Source organism: Monodon monoceros, unplaced genomic scaffold (assembly GCF_005190385.1).
Source record: "Monodon monoceros isolate NGI ecotype Baffin Bay Population unplaced genomic scaffold, NGI_Narwhal_1 Super_Scaffold_5, whole genome shotgun sequence".
Lineage (NCBI taxonomy): Eukaryota > Metazoa > Chordata > Mammalia > Artiodactyla > Monodontidae > Monodon > Monodon monoceros.
This window is the reverse complement of record NW_021703782.1, coordinates 47,156,664-47,178,138: the sequence shown is the minus strand read 5'-3', so window position 1 is coordinate 47,178,138 and position 21,475 is coordinate 47,156,664. Positions and strand designations below refer to the sequence as shown.

Genomic DNA, 21,475 nt, shown 5'->3' with positions numbered 1-21,475 from the left:
AGTTAAAACCTTGTATTTCAGAAGACATGGAAGAGTAGCCAAAACCAGGTAAGATTGGTGAAGACATCCAAAAGGAAGCAAAAATAAGAAAACAGGGAGAGAAGACTTAGGTGCTGTAGACTTCTGAAAGATTAAGCAAAAATACAGTCTTCGATGACAGTCACATGAGGTACACATCCTAATCACCTGTCTGCAATAGTGGAATGAGTCTGCATCTGTTTGTGTAGGAGCTTCCTAGAACTAGTTTGCTTCCAGAGAAGAGGAGGAGGCAGGACTTAATGAAGAATAACGCAGACAAGGTGTATCTGCAGGAGGCAGCTTTCCTCATAGCAGCCAAGAAAAAAAATTCCTTATATTATAAAAAACCAAACAAACCATAACCAAAATAACCTGGCTAATGGAATTCATCAGAAAAAATATTAGATTCATATATAAAACTTCACCAGCCTGCAGCACAGCACAGGCCCTTCTGCCACATAACTTTCTACAAATAGGAAATCTCGGAAAAACTCTTCTCTTTCAAAAACGAGTCCTGAAAAATGAACCAACATAGTATCAACAAAAATAGATTAGGATAAGAATGGAGGAAGGAAACAGGAAAAGTAAATGGCAGGAAAAGAAGTTTCACCACAGATAGTTGCTGCAGAGAAGATGAAAATATTTTACTGTGAATAAAAATATTAATGAAATAATTTCCTCCAAAAAGCACATGTTTAAGGTGGAAATAAATGTAAGAACTTAGAGAAAAGGTGGTGAGACATGGGAACAAATGAAAGCAAGTTGGCAGACAAAGCAAAGAAGTAAAAGAAAATAAATAAAATTATCTCAGGAAAAAAATATATATTTCTGGGTTTTATATGAATGTATGTGTGTATAAATATTGTTGAACTTATTGCATTTAATATAAATTAAAAGGAAAAGAACAAGTTACGGATACACAAAACAATATGGATGAATCCCTAATTTAAAACACTACATTAGGACTTCCCTGGTGGTGTAGTGGTTAAGAATCTGCCTGCCAGTGCAGGGGAAACAGGTTCAAGCCCTGGTCTGGAAAGATCCCACATGCCGCGGAGCAACAAAGCCCATGCTCCACAACTACTGAGCTTGTGCTCAAGAGCCCATGCTCTGCAACAAGAGAAGCCACCACAATGAGAGGCCCGCACACCGCAACGAAGAGTAGCCCCTGCTTGCTGCAACTAGAGAAAGCCCGCTTGCAGCAATGAAGACCCAACACAGCCAAAATAAATAAATGTTTAAAAAAACAAAAACAAAAAACCCCCACCATGTTGAGAAGAAGAAGTCAGACATGAAAGAGTACATAGTGTATTATTCCATTTAGATGACATTCTAGAATAGGAAATATTAATCTAAGATGATATAAATCAGAGCAGTGCTGTCTGGATGTGGGAGGAATTGACCTAGAAAGGAGCATCAGGGAAATTTCTTGAGTCTGGAGATGTTCTATATCTTGAACAGGGTGTTGGCTACACAGAAGCATACAATTATCAAAGCTCATTAAACTAATCACTTAAAATGTGTGCACTGTTTCATTCTAATTTTGCTTCAGTTAAATAAAACATACTGTGGAAGAAAGGATTTATGAAGCAAATGACAGAGATTCAACACATGTATAATTGGAGTCTTCAAAGAAGAAAAGGAGTGATGGAACAGGACAATTATTGAAGCTATAGTCCAAAAACAATTTTCAGAAATAAAAAACTTCTAAGAACATAACATGAGCCAGGGAAAATTGATCTAATATGTCATCCCCTGTTTAGGTTTCAGTAAAGTTTCTGGACTCAAACAAATAAAGAATAGTAATGTAAAAAAAGTTCATGTCATGTATAAGAGGGAAAAAACAAAGATGAGACAACTCTGAAAGGCTCTCTTGGCTCCAGAGCTCCTTACACGATGGTGTGAAGCCTCTGTTGGAACCGCGGTGCAGATCAACATTTCCCTCTGCCTGCTCCTGCTTCCCTAAGTTTCTAATAGGTGTTGCTTCTAAGCACCCTCTCCCACACAAATCTCCACCCCACATTTTCAGGCATTCGAACCCAAGACATACCACAAAGAAACCTCAATTAATTCTGAAAAGTAGAAATAGTATAGATGACGATCTCTGAGAATAATGCAATAAAACTGCAATCAATAACAAAACCAGAAAACCAGTCACTAGCACTTAAATATTAAAAAAAAAAAGTTATTGGGTTAAGAAGGAAATGTGAACAAATTGCAGAATATTTTTGAAAGAATAACATTCTAGAATTATCAGAACCCATAGGATAGAGCTAAAACAGTGCTCAAAAAATGTATGGCCTTATATATTTACATTAGCAAACAAGAATAAATGAAAGTAAATATTCAACTGAAGAATTAAATAGAATCTGAAGATTGAAATAGAAATTAATTAATGTGGAATTAATAAATGAATACAAGAGTATTTTTTTTGGAAAAGAAAAGTAAGAAGCAATAAAATAGATTGAATCTTTAGCTTACCTAATTAAGAAAGTAGAAAGCACAACTATACAAAGTAACAAGTAAGTGACAATAAACATAGACACAGGGAAAAAAAAAATTGTGGCAGAATACTTAGTTCAACTCTGCAAATAAATTTGAAAGCCTGGATGAAATAGATCATTTTCTAGGAAAATTATGATGTACCAAAACTCCCTCCAGAACAAATAGAAAATTAAAATGATTTGCCAAAAAGGTATCTTTTTTGCAATAAATACTAGGCCAAATTCAGATGAGTGCTACCACATCAGTAAAGAGCAGAGAGATTCAATCTCATTAAAACTACTGTAAAACATGGAAAGAGAAGATTCTTTCCAAATATTTTTGGAAGAAATGAATCAATCTCTTACTAATATAGAAATTCCAGATAAAATATTAGCAAATAGAATTCAGCAGCACATCAAAAAATAATATATCACACCAAGTGGAGTTTATTCCAGTGATGCAAGGATAATTCAATACTAAGAAAATTATTTAAAATTGTATTAATAGATTTATGATGAAAAATCATATGATAGTTTATATGGATGCTAAAATGGATTTAAGACAACTTGGTTTCCATTCTTATAAGAAATAAAAATAAGATGAGTAGATAGTTACCTATATAAAACTATATTATATATTAATATATTAAGGTGTACTTTTTAGTATATTAAAATAGAGCTCTCAACTCAAAATCTGGCGTAGTATTTCCTATGAAGTAGAGAGATTCCCACTAAAATCAGGAACAAGTTGAGTATGTCCATCAATATTACTATTTAATATTGTTGAGGAGGAACTTAATAATCAATTCAATAAGAAAAGAAAGAAATTAGAGGTATAAAAGTTGGAAAATAGGGAATTCCCTGGTGGTCCAGTGGTTAGGACTCTGTGCTCTCACTACTGAGGGCCTGGGTTCAATCCCTGGTCAGGGAACTAAGATCGCACATTCCATAAGCTGTGCAGCATGGCAAAAAAAAAAAAAAAAAATAGAAAATAGGAGTAAAATTATCAATATTTGCAGACATTCAATTCCTGGAAGCCAAGGAGGAATCGGCTGAAAAACTCATAACAAATAAGAAATTTCAGTAAGCTTAATATATATTAACAATCTTTATGTATACAAGCAACAATCAGTACTAGAATCAGTGCCCCCCATAAAGTAAGAGGCCCAGAAAAAAAAAGATCTACAAAGAGAAAAATTTTAAATGATCCTCGGAAACAGAAATAAAGACTTAACCAACTGGAAGGGAATACCATGGTCTTTGATTAGGAAGACTCAACATTCTAAAATGTTAACATGATTCAAATAAAATTTAACTTGATTTAAATAAAATTACAAGTAAAATGTTTAGGGGAAGGGGATCTAGACAAGCTCAATGTGAAGTTTATGTGAAAACCCAAACAAACAAAAATTACCAAGAAAAATCTGAAAAGAAAGGTAATAGAAGGGAGATACCCCTACCGGATTATAACATTTATTATAAAGCCTCACTAATTAAAATATACTGTAAAGCTTCACTAATAAGAAGACAGATGGAACAGAATAGAAAGTTCAGAACCTGACCTAAACACACATGAAATCAATGGGGAAAATATGGACTATTTAACAGGTGGTGGTGAGACAACTATGATTGTATGTAATAATTTTCTAGATGATTACAAATGGATAAAACATTTAAAACTGAAAAATAAAATCTTAAAAGTGCCCTGGTCTGGGAAGATCCCACATGCCGCGGAGCAGCTGGGCCCGTGAGCCATGGACGCTGAGCCTGCGCGTCCGGAGCCTGTGCCCCGCAATGGGAGAGGCCACAACGGTGAGAGGCCCGCGTACCACAAAAAGAAAACAAACAAACAAAAAAAAAGTGAGAAAGGAAAAGATTCATTTAGTACATTAAAGTTTTTACGTTTTTTTCCTAGGTATAAAATACTATAATTACTGTCAGAAGAAAAATACAAAATATGAAAAAGATTAGAAATACCCAACAGACAATTATAATTTCCCTAAAGTATAAATAACTCCTATAAATCACTAAGAAAAATAGGAAAAAAAGGACAAAAGAAATATAATTATCTGTTAAGGCTGATGCTCAACTTCATTTTTAATAAGAGAAATGAAACTTTATAATATAGTGAAAAAAACAAACTACACTGAAAAACCAGATTGGTGTTTTGCCAGTGGTATGGAGAGACAAGTATTTTCCTATGTTCTTTGTGTAGGTGTAAATTGATATGATCTTGGAGAGAGGGAGAATTAAACAGCTTTCAAAATTACAGTTATACACATCCTTTGGTCCAGCAATTTCACTTCTAGGGATATATCCTAGGGATGCAAAATGTATATATGAGCACCATTATTATTGCAACATTGCTTAAGCTGGCAAAAGATTGAGAACAACCCAAACATCTAGCTAGCCTGCTCTCAGCCTGCGAAGCCAGGCATCAGGCTCCAGAGCTCTGTCCACCCAGGGTAAGAGCTACCTTTTCCTTATGCACACATAGGCATGTGTTCTCAAAGGGAGAAATTAGAGACTCTTGTGGAAGCAAGCCTAGACTTTTATGATTTTTGTCAATCCTTTATTGTTGTCTTGTCTACACATAATTTAATTGCACTTTTACCCACCTGGCTTTATCAAATCCTTCCAAAGATTTCTAATCCAGTTTTAATAAAATAGGAACAACCCTCTTTATGCAGTTATATTTCATTATTTATGTAATAATTAATTATGTAACTAACCTGTTACAACAAATATACACACTTAGGAATAAATAGATCTGACAATTGGCATCAGCTCAACTGGTGGGAGTAGTTGTGCTCTGGCATGATGCTAAGTAGCCTGCCTGCTACAAGTATTCACCATCCAAGATAACAGTTGCAAACCTGAAAGACGGATTGGAGAGATTTGGTTAATCCAGCAAGTTGGTTAAGTGGTCATTTGCGAGAGCTTTTATTGCATTCTGACAATAAGTAAAGAGAAATCCATTATGTTCCAATATAAATAAAATCAGAGTAATCCTAATAAAAAATTATTTGCTAGTATCTTCACATTTTTATGTTATGACTGCTTTTTCTTCATTTATGACTTCCATATGAGCCCACATTCTTTCCAATATGTTGTAGGCTTTGGTCAGAGAGTTACAAAATGATGTCCATTCAATAAGGCGACAAATCAGCGAACTTAAAAAGGTGCAGAAAAACAGGGATGCTTGTAAAACCTCAACCCATAAAGCCCAGACCTTGGCAGCATCTATCCTGAACATTTCACGGTCAGATCTAGAGGAAATATTGGACACAGAAGATGAAGAAGTAAGATCACTTAAATATTTATTAATAATGGGCTTGTTACACATTGAATGTAAGTACATATTTTTGTTTTATAATTCTTAGAATTTCATCTTTAAGATAATATTAATGAAGGCAAGAATATTAGTGTACCAATGAAAGATATATCAAAAGTATTAACCAACTCAAAAAACCTTTAGAGAAATTTAACTATGTAATACAGAAGTAAGCCAGTACACATAACCTTTAGAACTGCTTGCTTGTTATTCAAGTCAGTTATCCTTTCCTGTCTCTTCCATTTTCTATAGTTCATCATATATCTTTTAAGCTGGTATTTTTAATTAAGCCTGTTTGAATGGATTTAGTTAGCTGGGTCAGGATTGATTTGAGGATTTTTCGTCCTACATGAGATTTTTTAATGTAGTGAATATATTGGCTTTTCTAGCTAAATTCAAAGTTATTGTTGATCAAGTTATAGAAAAAGATATTTATTGTTTTAAAGTGGGGAAAATACTCCCATCTGAGTGAATTTATGTGCATATACACATAGGTCTTCAGTAGCATTTCTGTACCTCCTGAGGAGGGCACTGCATTTTTGATAGTTATTGCCTCATAAACAGCAGAATCTCATACACAGTCTTCCGTGAAACCTGTGGAGGATACTCAATCCTATTCTATTGTGAAGTCTCTGAACTTTAATACATAAATATTAGATTTTTTATTGTTTAGAAAGATTAAAGAGATGATGGTACTCTTAGCTTTCCCATAAATATTTGCTCAATGACTAAATAAAATGATAGACTTAAATGTTTGTATGAGAACATCCTTCAGCACCCCTCCCCCATCAGTTTCTCAAAAAAATTCTGGAATAGGGCAGATCTACAACTTGTAAAAGTTTTTAAACTGCTAAGAATTCTTAGAAAAGAGGTCAAAGGAGTCCTGCAGAGATTATTTTCATCCTATGGGTGAATAAGATAGTGAATTATCAGTTTCCTATTTTCAGCACCTATGCCACAGTGTCTGTGAATTCTGAACTTTGAAGTACGAAAGCATTATGAAATACAGTATCAAATATAAGACACACAGGAAATAATAGTATCTGAGGCAAGGGTGTTAACTGTATCTTATTATGGACACTTAATTAAAATTTGATTGATAAAAAGAAACCTAACAAAAAATTAAGGTAGAGTCCTCCTCTGTTTCCTAAAAGTTTTAAAACAAACAGACTTAGCAAAATCCCTCATGTGTATATGTGTGTATATGTGTGTGTGTTCCAGATACATATTCTGGAAGACAGCATCACCGCCTTTGTGTGGTCTTAAAAGATGCCCTTGCTGGGCTTACAGATTAGAAAAAAGAACCCCCTTTGAGTAGACAAATTGGAAAAAGTTGTCCCCTTTGAGTATATTAATTAGAAAAGGATCTCTCTTGTTAGTCCCAAAGAGTAGCTAGCACATTTCTGTGAAGAAATGGCACCCTGGCCTCTGGGCAGATGCAGTTTGGAGCCAGGGATGCCAAGCACCAAAATATGCATACCACACAACCTTAAATGGAAGTCGTCCTGGAAAAAAACACACTGTTCTGTGAAGACTCGGTGCACACACCTGGATATATTTACTATGTTTAATTATCAATCGAGCTTATTTGGACTGATCCCCGCCTGCATCTTTCAGAGGTCTAAAGAGTTGGGTGACTTACCCAAGTAGAGCCCAAACCACCTGAATTTTATGCTTTAAGCTACATCGAACTCTTGTAAATTCACGTAAAACACTATGACAACCTATGCGAAGTACCTAGCCTGATACTTGGCATACAGTAAATTTCAACAAATGTTAGTTTTCCAAATCCTTCCCGTTTTGAAAAGCCCATTTTTTGCAAACCGAATCATGATTTTAACTGAATAATCAGTTGCACATGTGAATACATTGTACTTTCAGAATATTTTACCTTGATAATTGATGCATTGAAAATATTTAGTGACTTAACAGTACTTTAAGTTGGAGCGTCCCTTACCTATCAGCTAGTTATTGGATATTTTAGATGAGTAAGCATTTGAGTACACCAGAACCATGCATGTCCTATTTTGTCTGTGATTATAACAATTACTCCTTAATTATCTACTGATAAGTCAGAGCTTTGAGTATAAGGTTTTATGTCATCTTATGAGGGTTACTTATAAATGATTCTTCTATACAGCTCCATTTTCTTTTTCATTTTATTTTAATCACTTCCACCTCCACCTCAGTCCAGTGTGAGCTCCACTGTGAAGGCAGAAATAAAACGTTCCTGAATTATATTATGAAATATAGAAATATAGCTTTATCTTCCACACGTAGGTAGATATTTATACATTAAAGAGCATCGATTTGAATATTCCCTACTTTGAAAGGACAGGCTGCTCTTTGCTGAATCTAATTCCACCAATATTTCTCTAGATTTATTCAGTATTTAACAGTATGATCAAGTTCATATAAATGAAATTAACAACAGTGTTTTTATTTTTTTCCTTCAGGAAATCGAAAGGACAAAGATCGATGCTGAAAATGACAAGGAATGGCTGTTGTACATTCAGAAACTTCTTGAAGGACAGGTATTTTGTTTTTCTACTTCATATATTAAAACTTGCAGATAAAAATTCCAAGCCTTACTTTTTTGTTACTAGATGCCTAATTTTTTGTAAACAGACACGTTACTTCTGTTAGGTAAATAAGTATTCTAGTAGGTAGACAGGAAAGTTAACTCTCCATTTGTACTTTCGGACTTAACAAATGAAGCAAATGCCTTGGGAAGGAGCCAACATGGGTTTTAGCAAAGGCATTAATTAAATTATTGAGTCAACCTCTATGCTTGCTAGACTGAAAAGGATCCATTCTCTCAGCCCTCTTAGGAAAAGAGATTGTTTATTATGTGTCTTTAAAGTTAGTAGTTGATATGGACACCTGAGGAGTTCATGGGTTTCAGTGACCTTTTACTATGGACCTGTTTCCAGTCAATTCATGTTTTCCTCACAGCCAGACAGCTGTTTATTACTGTGTCTTCCTGCATTCTCTACAATATTTTCTACTGAGACCTCGAGCAGCTTGTTAGTGGGAAGTAAATATTGATTTGGCATCCTGTCAATGCAGAAAGAATGAAAAAATTTCCACCAGAGGCCCCTCAAACATTTTCCTATCGACATTTTCTGGGCCGAGTGGAAAGCTGCATAGAGGATGACAAGGCCAAGACGAGCTGAAATCCCTGAGGGGGTCTATTGAGACTGCTGCTGTGACCTGTGTGATACTTTTTCTTCCCTTTCAAGTATTTTTTTTAATACACATATAGTCTGTTGGGATGTGCCCCTCTTGTAAGTGATCAGGGCAGTTTATTGGCAGGTGAGAGCCCTGCTTTTCTAGTCATAGCCAACTTTTGTTTTGATATCACTGACAGCATGTAATATATTCCAAAACTTTTTCATTATAGTTCTTTTTGCTCAACTTAATTGTTGTCTGTTTTTAAAATGAACTGGATTAAAAACAGCTTAAATATATTTCTCAAAATAGCAAAAAAAATATTGTTCTGTGAGTGCAGTATCTATGTTTTTGGAAAAGTCAAGAATAAGTAAATAATATATGAACTATTATTCATATTCTTAGTACCCATTTTATATATTTTTGAAACATTATCTGGAAACACTATTACTATCAATAGTAATAGAAGGTGATGGGCACTCTTTTGCCTCAAGTTGTTGAAGTGCAGATGTGCAGGTGCTGGGCAAAGCCTTCTTGCTTTTGAGAAGAAAGGCCATTTCTCAATCATGTTGCATTCCCAGCACCCAGCCCAGTGCCTGGCACATCAAAGGAGTTCAGTAATGATTGTTACAGGTTATTTTTTTAAACGTGAAAGTTATAAAAATAAACTTTGTAGTGGATTTTTTAACATTCAACTTGTAAGTATGACCTTTTAATATGGAAGTTTTATCGTCAGTTATGAACATAAAAATAACAAATCGATATGTATAAATCTTTATTAAATTTTACTAAAGCTCTATTGACACCAGATCTGAGTTTTTGACTAACACATGTAGATATACATATATACATTTTATATTATCTGGATGTATGCTTATTCTGTCCAGTTATTGTAAAAAAAAATCCTGTTGAAAATGGCATTAGACTGCTTAATACTGCAGTTTGATATAGTGCCTTTTTGTGCCACTGAGCCTGGGCTCTAGAATATAATTGCCTGGCAGTATTGATTTAATTGCCCAGGTTTATTTGTGGACTCCTAATTATTGACTGGAGGTAAATTTAATGGAGCAGCCTCTATGAACACTGGGAAACCACTGCTGTTGCTGTTATACATGATGAACTGCACCATGTGCCTTTAGAGCATTTGTCAAGTTAATTTTATTCCACTGTGACAGTATGATAACATTTAAAAAGTCAAAGACTTTTTATTTTTATTACTGACATAGGTGGTTTTGCTGATGCCTTTGAATTCTGTGAGAAAAAAAATAGGGACTTCATTGGTTGCACTTGAATGTCACTTTATAATTACACCCAAGAGAAAAATCTATAAAATAGAAAACATCTTTTTTTTATCCTACTTTTCTTCTTTCTCAATTCTAGCAATTATATTTGTCCTGAATTTTAGAAAAGGTTTTCTTTGTCCACCAGTTTTTGGGAGTCTAAATTATGCTCACAGGATTGTGAGGGCAAAAGTATAAATACGTTCATTCATTTGTTTTGTTTAGTTTATGGCATGCAGCTCCGTGTACCTGAGGTTACACGATCTTGAAGCTGTGGAATAATTGAGCGCATTCCCTGAAAAGAACCCTAATTAATTCAGTATTTATATTTGATGATTAAAATATTTTGAAAATAAAATTATAAGAAAACTTCCCTTTTATGTCCTCCCTCTGTGTTGGGTGGTATATGTAATGGAATTCTGACATCATAGGAGTGAATCTGGCCTTGTGGTTTTATCTTTTGTTTAAGGATTCGGCCACAGAACTATTTTCTCTTAAAGAAAATTTTCTCTACATTCATTGGATTAAAATTTATATAAATAAGATATTTACCAGAAAATAAAAAGCTGTCCTGCCATGTGGCAATATGGGCCCGCACAATAGTATACCTACTGGTACTGTTAGCCAGAAGTGCATGAGAATTAAAAGGTCTAAAACCTTAACTTATCTATATTTAACACAGAATGTAATATTTGTCCTCCTTTCAAGTGGTCCTGATACAATTGGTAATTTTAAGTATTTGATCTTTATCTGCATCTAACCTTTGTCCCCACAGATTTCTAATAATAAGAATCACACTGAAAAAAAGTTGTTCTAATACCTACTTTCATTTTTTATGGCATAGCTGCCTTTTAATTTCTTTGAAGATTTTTACTTGTATTAATTCCTCTTTTTGCATTATTACATTTTTTAAAACTTACAGTTTATGGCAGAGACAAGCAAGCAAATTAATGATTATAATAGGGTGGGAGAACCACCCAAAATTAGTTTTTCTGTGTTTTAGGACATGGGAGAAAAAAAAACAAATAGGAAAAGTAGACTGGGACTAAACAATAAACGCCTTTGAGCAGGAAAGGGATGTAATCAGAGTTGTGCTTTAGAAAGATACATGAGATCAGCATGTAGGATGGTTTGAAAGGATAAGAGACTGGGAACAAGAAGGTAGTCAAGGCAAAAGGAAGTGGGGGCCTGCATGTGCCCTCACTATAAAAATAGGAAGGACAAGATAGATGTGACCCACTTTATAGAAACTGAATCCATAGCAGTACTGAGATTAGATGAAGGGGTCAGAAAGCAGAAACCAAAGAGAGGTGAGTTTAATACCTTATATGATGAGAAAGATGATGATACCTTTAAAAGTTTTAGGGATCAAAAGAGGTAGATCAGATTTGGTAGAGAGAGATGTCAGTGATTGAAGCCATAAAAAATTTAGTTGATACATGTCAATAACAGTATTCAGGGACTCACAGTTTTTCATTAGTTCATCCCAACCTGCTGTGTGGCTTTTCTCAGTGAAATCTAACCATTTAAGAACACATTTCAAACTCTTACAACTCAACAATGAAAGAAAAGAAACTGATCTGGATAGTCATTTCTACAAGAAGATATACAAATAGCCAATAAGCACATGTACATATGCTCAACATCAGTAGCCATTAGGGAAATGCAAACCAAAAACCAAAATGAGATACTACTTCATACCCAGTAGGATGGCTATAATCAAAAGGGCAGACAATAGCAAGTGTTGGTGAGGATGTGGAGAAATTAGAACCCTTATCCATTGCTTGTAAGAAGGTAAAATGGTGCCACCCTTGTGGAAAACAGTCTGGCAGTTCCTCAAAAAGTTAAAAGTAGAGATTATATGACCCAGCAGTTCCACACTTAGGTATATACCCAAGATAAGTAAAAACATATGTCCATATAAAAACTGCTACATAAATGTTCATAGCAGCTCAATGATAGTTCATAATAGCTCAAAAGTGGAAGGAATCCAAAGGTCCATCAACTGATGGATGGATAAATAAAACATGGTATTTGCATACATGAAATATTATTCAGCCATGAAATGGAATGAAGTACTGATAGTGCTACAACCTGGAAGAACCTTGTACACCTTATGCTACGTGAAACAAGCCATACACAAAAGGTAACTTGCTGTACGATTGCATTCTATGAAATGTACAGAATAGGCAAATCTATCAAGACAGAAAGTAGATTAGTAGTTGCCAGGGGATAGGGGAAGAGGGACCATGACTGCTAATGGGTATAGGGTTTCTTTTGGGGTGATGAAAATGTTCTGGAATTAAATGAAGGTGATGTTCTGGAATTAGATGAAGGTGATGGTTGTACAACCTTGTACAACCAATGAATTATACATTTTAAAATGGTGAACTTTATGCTATGTGAATTATATCTCCATTTAAAAAATGAATTCCTTAATATGAGGCACAGTGAAGAAGAATAAAAAGAATACCTTTTTATTTTTAAGTAAATCCAATTAAGTTCTTTTTTTTAGCAGCCAGAGACTATTTATTTTTTAATTTTTTTAATTAAAAAAATTTAATTTTCAAAATTTATTTTTGGCTGCGTTGGGTCTTCATTGCTGTACATGGGCTTTCTCTTGTTATGGCAGGTGGGGGCTACTCTTCATTGCAGTGCATGGGCTTCTCATTGCGGTGGCTTCTCTTGTTGCAGAGCACGGGCCCTAGAGCACGGGCTTCAGTAGTTGCGGTGCATGGGCTCAGTAGTTGTGGTGCATGGGCTTAGTTGCTCAGCAGTATGTGGGATCTTCCCAGACCAGGGGTCGAACCCTTGTCCCTTGCACTGGCAGGCGGATTCTTAACCACTGCACCACCAGGGAAGTCCCCAATTAAGTTCTTATATCTCATGTGCTATGTCCCCCACCATTAGCAGGGGCTGCATTAAATGCATTTGAATTTGAATTTCTGTCTACTGGCCATAACTATGAATAAATGAGGTAAATTATTTTATTTCATACTTAATATGTTTCTTTTCAATTGACAAAGAAGGAGCTGTCCCTCTATCATACTCTAGCTGATATTACTTTCTCATATATGCAAACAAAAAGGAGTCATTTATACTCTGCCCTCTAAGAGGTATTGTTTATTTGTTCTGTCCATTCTGATCCTCATAATTAAAATTATAGTAAGGATCACTTAGTTTTGTTTTCAGGCCTTAATAATACCTGAAACAGTCTTTTGTACTTGTGATTTTATAAAGGAAGTGGAAAGAATTAGTGGAGATAAAATTGAACCCAAGCTGTGAAATCCGTTTTTAAAACGTGTATTGAGTGTCTACTGCATGTAAGGTAATGTTTCAGGTTTGGTGGTATAGCAGTGAACAAGAGACAAAAATCACTACCCTCATGGAGCTTACATCTCTGGTGATGGAGGGCAATGAACAAATAGTTAAAATATATAAACTATGAAAGTTTTTAAACAGTTAACTTGAACAGAATTATGGGTATGTATATTAAAATATGTATACTTGTATAAAACAAATAATATACAGTTATAACAACAATATGGTTCTTTACTAGGATTTACATAGAAAACACTTAGCCAGAAATGGCTAGAAAATGTGTCTTCATCTTGTTTTGTTGTTGCCTTATTCTATGTTGTTTGTTAGTCCTTTTCTAGATTTCATTCAGTCCATTTTCATCCGCTTTGTGTAGATCATTTTCTTGTATTGGGACCATGTCAAAAATTCTTTCTGCCTTCAGTTGTTGATAATTGAAAGTATAGACTTTGATCGATGTTTTTTCTTTAGCTTTAGATATCCCTGTTCCTATTAGTTGCTTCAGATCTTGCAAATGGTGAAATTTTAAATGGCTCTTTCCCCAGTGCCCTTTCTGCAAAATTATGCTTACTTTCTATAGATGCTTTGCAATATGGCAGTGAGAAGGTTTTATAAATCTCCCTGGCTTTTGTAAATAGAATAACTTCCAGTCTGAAGGTTAACAGAAAGTTTCTCTTTACAGCCCTGAAGACATTTACTCTGTTGCTTTCAGTGTTGCACTTACAACACACTGATAACACGCACATACTGCAAACTCCCACACTAACTCTCTCCACACACGTAAACCCACACAGTCACCCACATACACTTACTCCTCACATCCAACTGAAGCAGCAAAAGTTAAAAATTCTCCATTCAGAGCCTTACTGGGATTTCTTTTTTTAATTTAACAAATTAAAGCCTACTTTCATGATACCAGAAAAAAGACATGTCATTAAAGTTAAAAGGTAAATTTTATGTGCATTTTACCACTATAAAAAATTGCAGGGGGTGGGCTTCCCTGGTGGCGCAGTGGTTGAGAGTCCACCTGCTGATGCAGGGGACACGGGTTCGTGCCCCGGTCCGGGAAGATCCCACATGCCGCGAAGCCACTGGGCCCGTGAGCCATGGCCGCCGAGCCTGCGCGTCCGGAGCCTGTGCTCCGCAACGGGAGAGGCCACAACAGTGAGAGGCCCGCGTACCGCAAAAAAAAAAAAAATTGGGGAGAAATGAAAGGAAAACAAATTATAGCCTTCACCAAAGTTTAAGAATAGCAGATATAGACTTCAATATTCAGCAGAACACCAAGACAGGTAGATAGGTAGAAGGATAGATAGATAGATAGATCGATCGATCGATAGATAGATAGATAGATAATGTGCCAGAAATATAAACAACATTTAGGAAACTTAGCTCACAATTCAATGCCAGTTTTAAATTATAAATAAATTGTTCTTTCTGATACCTTGCTTGGTTATTTTAACAAGTTCAATCTTTTAATTACAAGATAGGAGAGTGGGTGTATAAATATTTATTTATTACAAATTTTCCATCTTTAATTTTATAATAATCAGACTACATTAGTTTCTTACTAAACTCAAAATCTCACTGAATCATATCCTTTGTTAAAGCAGGTATAATACATAAAATTTAATATCTTTACTTTGAGTATAGCTCTGCTAAAGTCAATTTTAATTTTTATATTTTATTTTATTTATTTTATTTTTTTAACATCTTTATTGGAGTATAATTGCTTTACAATGGTGTATTAGTTTCTGCTGTATAACAAAGTGAATCAGCTATACAAAATATACAAGCAGCTCAGTAACAAAAAAACAAACAACCCAATTCAAAAATGGACAGAAGACCTAAATAGACATTTCTCCAAAGAAGATATACAGATTGCCAACAAACACATGAAAGGATGCTCAGCATCACTAATCATTAGAGAAATGCAAATCAAAACTACAATGAGAGGCCACAACAGTGAGAGGCCTGCGTACCACAAAAACAAAAAACACTACAATGAGGTATCACCTAACACCGGTCAGAATAGCCATTATCAATTTTTATTTTAAAAGCAGTATCTTTTGGTAATAGTTTTCAAACCAAAAATAAGAATGAAAATGGTTAAAATGTTAATCTTGTCCTTTAGATTTAAAGAGGTACTCATTTCAATTTTTTTCTTTCAATACAAAACTTTTCAGTTTTATACTATTAAGAGCACATTCCAGTTAGTGCTGATGCTATAAATTATCTGTATGTTTCACACTTATGGACTTGAGGCTTTGTTATTCTTCCAACATAGCTCTCCAACATCTGCAACTATCATTCATATCTTACCTTTATACAGAAACACCTCTAAATGAAGCCATAATTATTGTGAGCGGTAAGTTTGAGGTTGTGTCACTGGCACACCACTTTCTAAACGCAGACATCTGTAGGCATTTACATATAAGAGAAGCCTAAAATCTGAAGTCAGGGGAAGTCCTTCCAGTAAGAGAAGTCACCTTTGGCAACAGGGACAGCCAGCATGACCAGGAAGACCCACTTTAAGATTACAGTATAGACCAAGCAAAACTCACAGTTATTCCGATGCCCTAATTAAATTCCCATTCCAAGAGATCTCATGCAGTATCAGCTCTTCCCCCGTCCATTTTTCCCCTGTGCTGAAGAGTTCAAGCCTGTGTAACTGCAGTGACGTAACTAAGAGTATCACTTCTTTTTTATGCAAGAGAATAAAATTATGCAGAAAGTCCAGCGGACTTTCTGGACTTCATAGGCCCCGGCACATGCCATCTGAGATGAAACCCAAGGCAGCGTAATTGTTGGGTTTGTTGCTTCACGTATATTTGATGGGGCAAGTGAGAAAAGATCTCTGCTGTTGGCTAGTCAGGTTGCCACTTCAATCCAAATCCAAAATCCTGTCAGTAAAAGAACGGTTGTGCTTTCTTCTGTATCTGAGGGAGTTCCCTCCAGAATGCAGAGAGAGAGAAAGGAACAGACTCTATGCTGCCTGTACGAAATAAACCTGCACTTAATCTAGACTCTAAAAAGTTCAGATTTCCTCATCTTCTTAGTGTTTTTAAAACATTTTGCAGTTCTAAAAAATATGGCAAACAAATAAGCAAACAGTGCGAATTTTTAAAGCACTTCCTGAGGCATTTTATGTATTAAATATAGTTTCAGTGGTAACTCTATCTACTCTATATCTGTATGCTGAGAATTGCTATTCATATGGTACCATAAGATTTCGAAGAGCTTTCTTGAGTCACTGTAGATTAAATTATATTCCACTTAGTCTTCAGATTAACTATAATTTATGAGATTTAAGTTAGTGATAATCTATGTGATATAAGTGATTACTCTCAATTAACTAAAAATAACCAATTAACTAAAAATCCCATTTTTTAACCTTTCTCAAAAAACAAAACTTTTTGTTAATTCATCCTTCACTAATCAGAAATTTTTATCTGTACTATGAAAAAAGTTTGTGAAAAATGAATAGTGTAAAATTGGTAAGAGAGGCTATTTTCAAAACCAAGGCTGTTAGTGTATTTATTATTTGAATATGTACTGAGTCTGCTCCATAAGTAAGGAACTATTTGTAAAATAGAAAGGAGATCTACTAAAAAATTTTGGTTAACAGTTACTTTGTTATTTTATTCATTTGAAAACAATAAGTATATTTTATGAAATAAGTATGTTTTGTGAAATGTTTATTTTTTTAATTTATTTTTTTCAAGTATAGTTGACTTACAGTGTTGTGATAATTTCTGCTATACAGCAAAGTGATTCAGTTATACACACATATATATATATATATACATTCTCTTTCATATTCTTTTCCATTATGATTTATCACAGGATATTGAGTATAGTTCCCTGTGCTATACAGTAGGACCTTGCTGTTTATCTTATGAAATGTTTTATAATTCTGACTTTTCCTTAGTCTTCCTCTAACTTTGTTTTAATTATTAACTGTTTCATCATAAATTACATTAATTTTATATTATTACAGAATTACAATTGATCCTTATATATTAAAAAAAAAATTTTAAGACCAGTTTGAAAGCTGGTTGCCAGTGAACTACAATTCATAAGCAGAAAGTAGAACACTGGGTTTAGAGGGGGAAAAAGTAGGAATCTTTGTATTTAAAAGGAAAATAGAAAAGTTGGATTAAAATAGGTAAAGAACCATCTCCAACTACCTTTTAAGATATATGAACTTTTGTCTAATGTTATATAAAGGCAGATACTAATCTTTTTCTGACCTATTTGTAGAGAAAAATAGAAGAACCTACAAGGGCAGATGGATGTGCACAAATCATGCATCTTGATTAAAGGATGGGTTGCTTTTTGAAATGCATGAAGTGTTAGGCTCTGTATGAAGCTTAAAAGAAGCTTACAATCCAATATAACAGGTTTGACAAACAGTTGTGTTTAACTGTGGGGCTTTTCGTTTTTATTGGGAGCCTGAGGAAAAGAATAAAAGGGGTTGTCAGCAATAAATTAGTAAATGGACCTCATGTTCCACTTTGGAGGCTTCCTGGAAGAGAGATTCTTCGAGATAAGAAGAAGCCAAATGTCCAAGTACATGACATGCTGAAAATTGTTCTGATCACAAGATAATAAGAGTAGCTTTAGTTTTTAACTTGAAAATGAACTGTGCAAATAAGATGATTAATGTCAGTACATTGTGGCCTGGTAAAAGTGCTGTGACATTATTATACAGGAAATCATAGAGCCAGCATGTTTCCCAAAGTGTATTCCATGGACCACTAGTTCCACATGATAAATAGACTATGAGAAAAGTGCGGACAAATGAATTTAGAAACAGGGTATTACATTGCCCTCTTGGAGAAACACAGTACCATTAGCACCTTAAAGTCTTTAAGAGATCCTGAAATAAAATAACATTTTAAAGTTTGGTTTCTTTCCCAAACTTATTTGATCGGAGAACCCTTTTTTCTTAGAACAACTTTTTTTTTTTTTTTTTTTTAGAACAACTTTTTTAAACACTCATTTCTGCTTTTGCTTCTACCAGGAAGAGATGGGAGGTTATTCTCATCTTGTTTGTTTGCTCTTTTGTTGGAATGCATATGGTACTGAGTGCCATAGCCAAAATAAAAGAAAGTTACCTGGTAGTTTTGCCTTTGTGTGAGTATTCCTTTAACATCTAATGTTAATGCCCTGAGAATTTAAATTGTCTCATTTGTAAAACTGGCAGTTTCACCAAATATAACTGTTTTCTGCATCCCAGGGGGCAGTTTTCTCAAAGTAAGGATTTGCAGTGAGTATCATTATCTTCCAAAAGGGAATCTAATATATTTTTTCCTTGATTCTATGATGCATTTCCTCACGTTTTCACATTTCTGAAATTGAAATGCATATGCAATTTGTGTATATTTAATGTGATAGGTTTCTTTTTTCCAGAAAAAGCTGCTTTTAAGTCAATGTGGGTATCTTATATTCACCTGTATCTTAAGAAGTGAAGAAATGTGATATTTTTGTATCTTATGCTTTATTTAGTGGTAAGTTTCAAGTAAGACAAATGTCTAAAACTCTTGACATAGACTATAGATAGAGTCTATCCTGACATAGACTCAGAGTATCTTAAGGAGAAGTCAATTTATTATAAATATAAGAAGGAAGTTAAACTAGAAAGCTACTTAGGATATGAGGCAATTCTATGGACCAACACTGGTCTCTCTATTTTCTCCATGGCCTGCCTAACCTGTTTGTGCCTTTTGGACCTGTTTCACTGCCCAATCTGTTTCACTGCCACTGGCCAGTCTTTTCTCTTTTTCCCAGTTTGCATTGAGAAAAGAACCATTATGCTGGGTTTAGCTAAATACAATAACAGCTGAGCATAGCTGATCTGAGCACAGCTGAACAACTCACACAGCGGACATCAGGCTGATTTTGTTCAGATGCTGACCAGTGTTGCTGTCTGTCGGTGGTTGTCCTAGCACAAAGAAGGGCCTGACTCTACATCCCTGTAGGGAAGGGGACTGGGCTTGATAAGGATTCTCGTTAATATATTCAGGGAGACAAAAGTAGTCTTTACTGGTTAATCAAAAAGACAATTCCAAAAATAACTTACTGAACTTCTTGACTGTTATAAACGTTTTATATGAAACTAGATGGCTAGGAAGGAGCATAAAAGCAAGTTGGTAGGCCTTTGGGAGGTAACTGGGCAACATTTAGGATTTTCTTTCACTTATAACCCATAAGTGTATTGTGTGAGTTCTACGGGCACCTCAGTGAAGCACAGGGAACGATAAAACTTTACCAGAAAAGTTATATAAATTATGAAATTTAAAAATGTAATCTATATTTCATAAACTTAGCAGTTTGCAACATGTGTATTACACTTTGATATGCCAAACTTTTCTATAACAACTTAATCAATGGATATACTTTTGCCATTTTTTTTCCTCTGAAATTTCACCCTACAATTCTTGAGATGTTCAGCTCTAACACAGACAAGTGTATTGATAGTTCTTTCTCACCCTTTTATGAGTGATGAACATACAGTACTACTGTGGGCCTCTGGGCCCTAGAGAGGACTGTAACCTGCTATTGATCAGCTGACTGAAGATAAATGGCTTAACTGCTGGTATTGCAGATTACAACATTAACATGGTCAGTAAACCATGAATTGTTCAATAAGGCGTTTATCTTTTTTCATTTTACTTCTGCTCCTTTATCATTTTTATTATAAAAGACAAAATTACCCACACTAACCAACAAGATCAGTTGAAAAGAGACCCAGTAGGGTACCATTATGGGTGCAAAGTTGCAGATAGCTGAGTTCTAATGGTTTAATGATGTTTAGTATATGTTTCTGAACTGAAGAAAATATAGAGTTTTGATCTTCTTTTCTGTGTTTCTTTTACAGCTTCCTTTGGCCACATATTTACTAGAAGCAGTACTGGAGAAAATAAATGAAAAAAAGAAACTAGTTGAAGAATATTTTGCAATTTTGAAAGATATTAGATGATATTATGATTAAGAACATTTTTTCAAACGTGAAAACTTTATGTGGTGTGATCGGAAAACATGCATCGCAGTCCTGATAACAGTATCTGCTTCAACTATCAATAGTCAGGGTCAATACCAAAATAGAAGTCTGTGAAACCAATTAATTGCTGCACAAGTGAAACTAATTAAGTGCACAGCCATTTAATAGGAAATAGTGTAGCATTTGATTGTTGAATACAAATATTGCCACAAATCAATGCAGACTTGAAAATGATATTCTTTCCAGTACATTAGAAGGAATTAGAACAAGCTTGGCATACACAAATTGGTCTGAATATCAAAAGAAAGAAGTGTGAACTGAGGATTTAATGTTCTGAGTTTTATAAAGAAACTACACTTTTTATGTAAACCTGCTATAAATGGCCTTAAATCACCTGATAAGCAACACATTTGTATTGTAAGCAAATATAAAGTAAAGCATTATCACTTAAGGATGAGCATTTAATGAAATAAATGGTGTGGTCCAATTGTATCTATTATCAGTCTACTGGATTATATAGGAGATATTGTATTTTCCTAGAACAGTTCAGCAAAAATAAAAACATTTTCTCCTTTGCTCCCTCTTTTTTTTTTTTAACTCACAGTATTTTGTGTGGTCATATAAATTAGCAAGGGCCACAAACCCAGTGTATTAGTTAGGCTAGTCCTCACAGTGTGCTAATTAAATTAAATTCTTAACAATGGGCATCCATCCTTATTTAGATTCCCGAACATTCCCAAGCCATTTCTCGTCTTTCTGTGTTGCTGCCACACCTGACTTTTTGGTTCTTCCAATTCACCAGACTTGTGCCTGCCTCCAGCCTTTGCCCTTGCTGTTCTCTTTGTAGAATACTCTGTACTCTTTT

The 21,475-nt window shown here is 34.6% G+C and overlaps 1 protein-coding gene across 3 annotated transcripts in view; it reads left to right on the top strand.

Moving 5' to 3' along the window:
• CNTLN (centlein) overlaps window positions 1-21,196 on the top strand; it is a 336,853-nt gene extending 315,657 nt beyond the window's left edge. For 2 of the 3 annotated variants that reach the window (XM_029202569.1, XM_029202571.1), the window contains exons 24-26: window positions 5,618-5,803; window positions 8,292-8,369; window positions 20,488-21,195. In XM_029202569.1, the coding sequence (XP_029058402.1) occupies window positions 5,618-5,803; window positions 8,292-8,369; window positions 20,488-20,589 (366 nt within the window). In that variant the 3' untranslated portion in view covers window positions 20,590-21,195. Of the gene's footprint in view, window positions 1-5,617; window positions 5,804-8,291; window positions 8,370-20,487 lie in introns of all 3 variants that reach the window. The other variant, XM_029202570.1, reaches the window with a different exon arrangement.
• The last annotated feature ends 279 nt before the right edge of the window (window positions 21,197-21,475 follow it).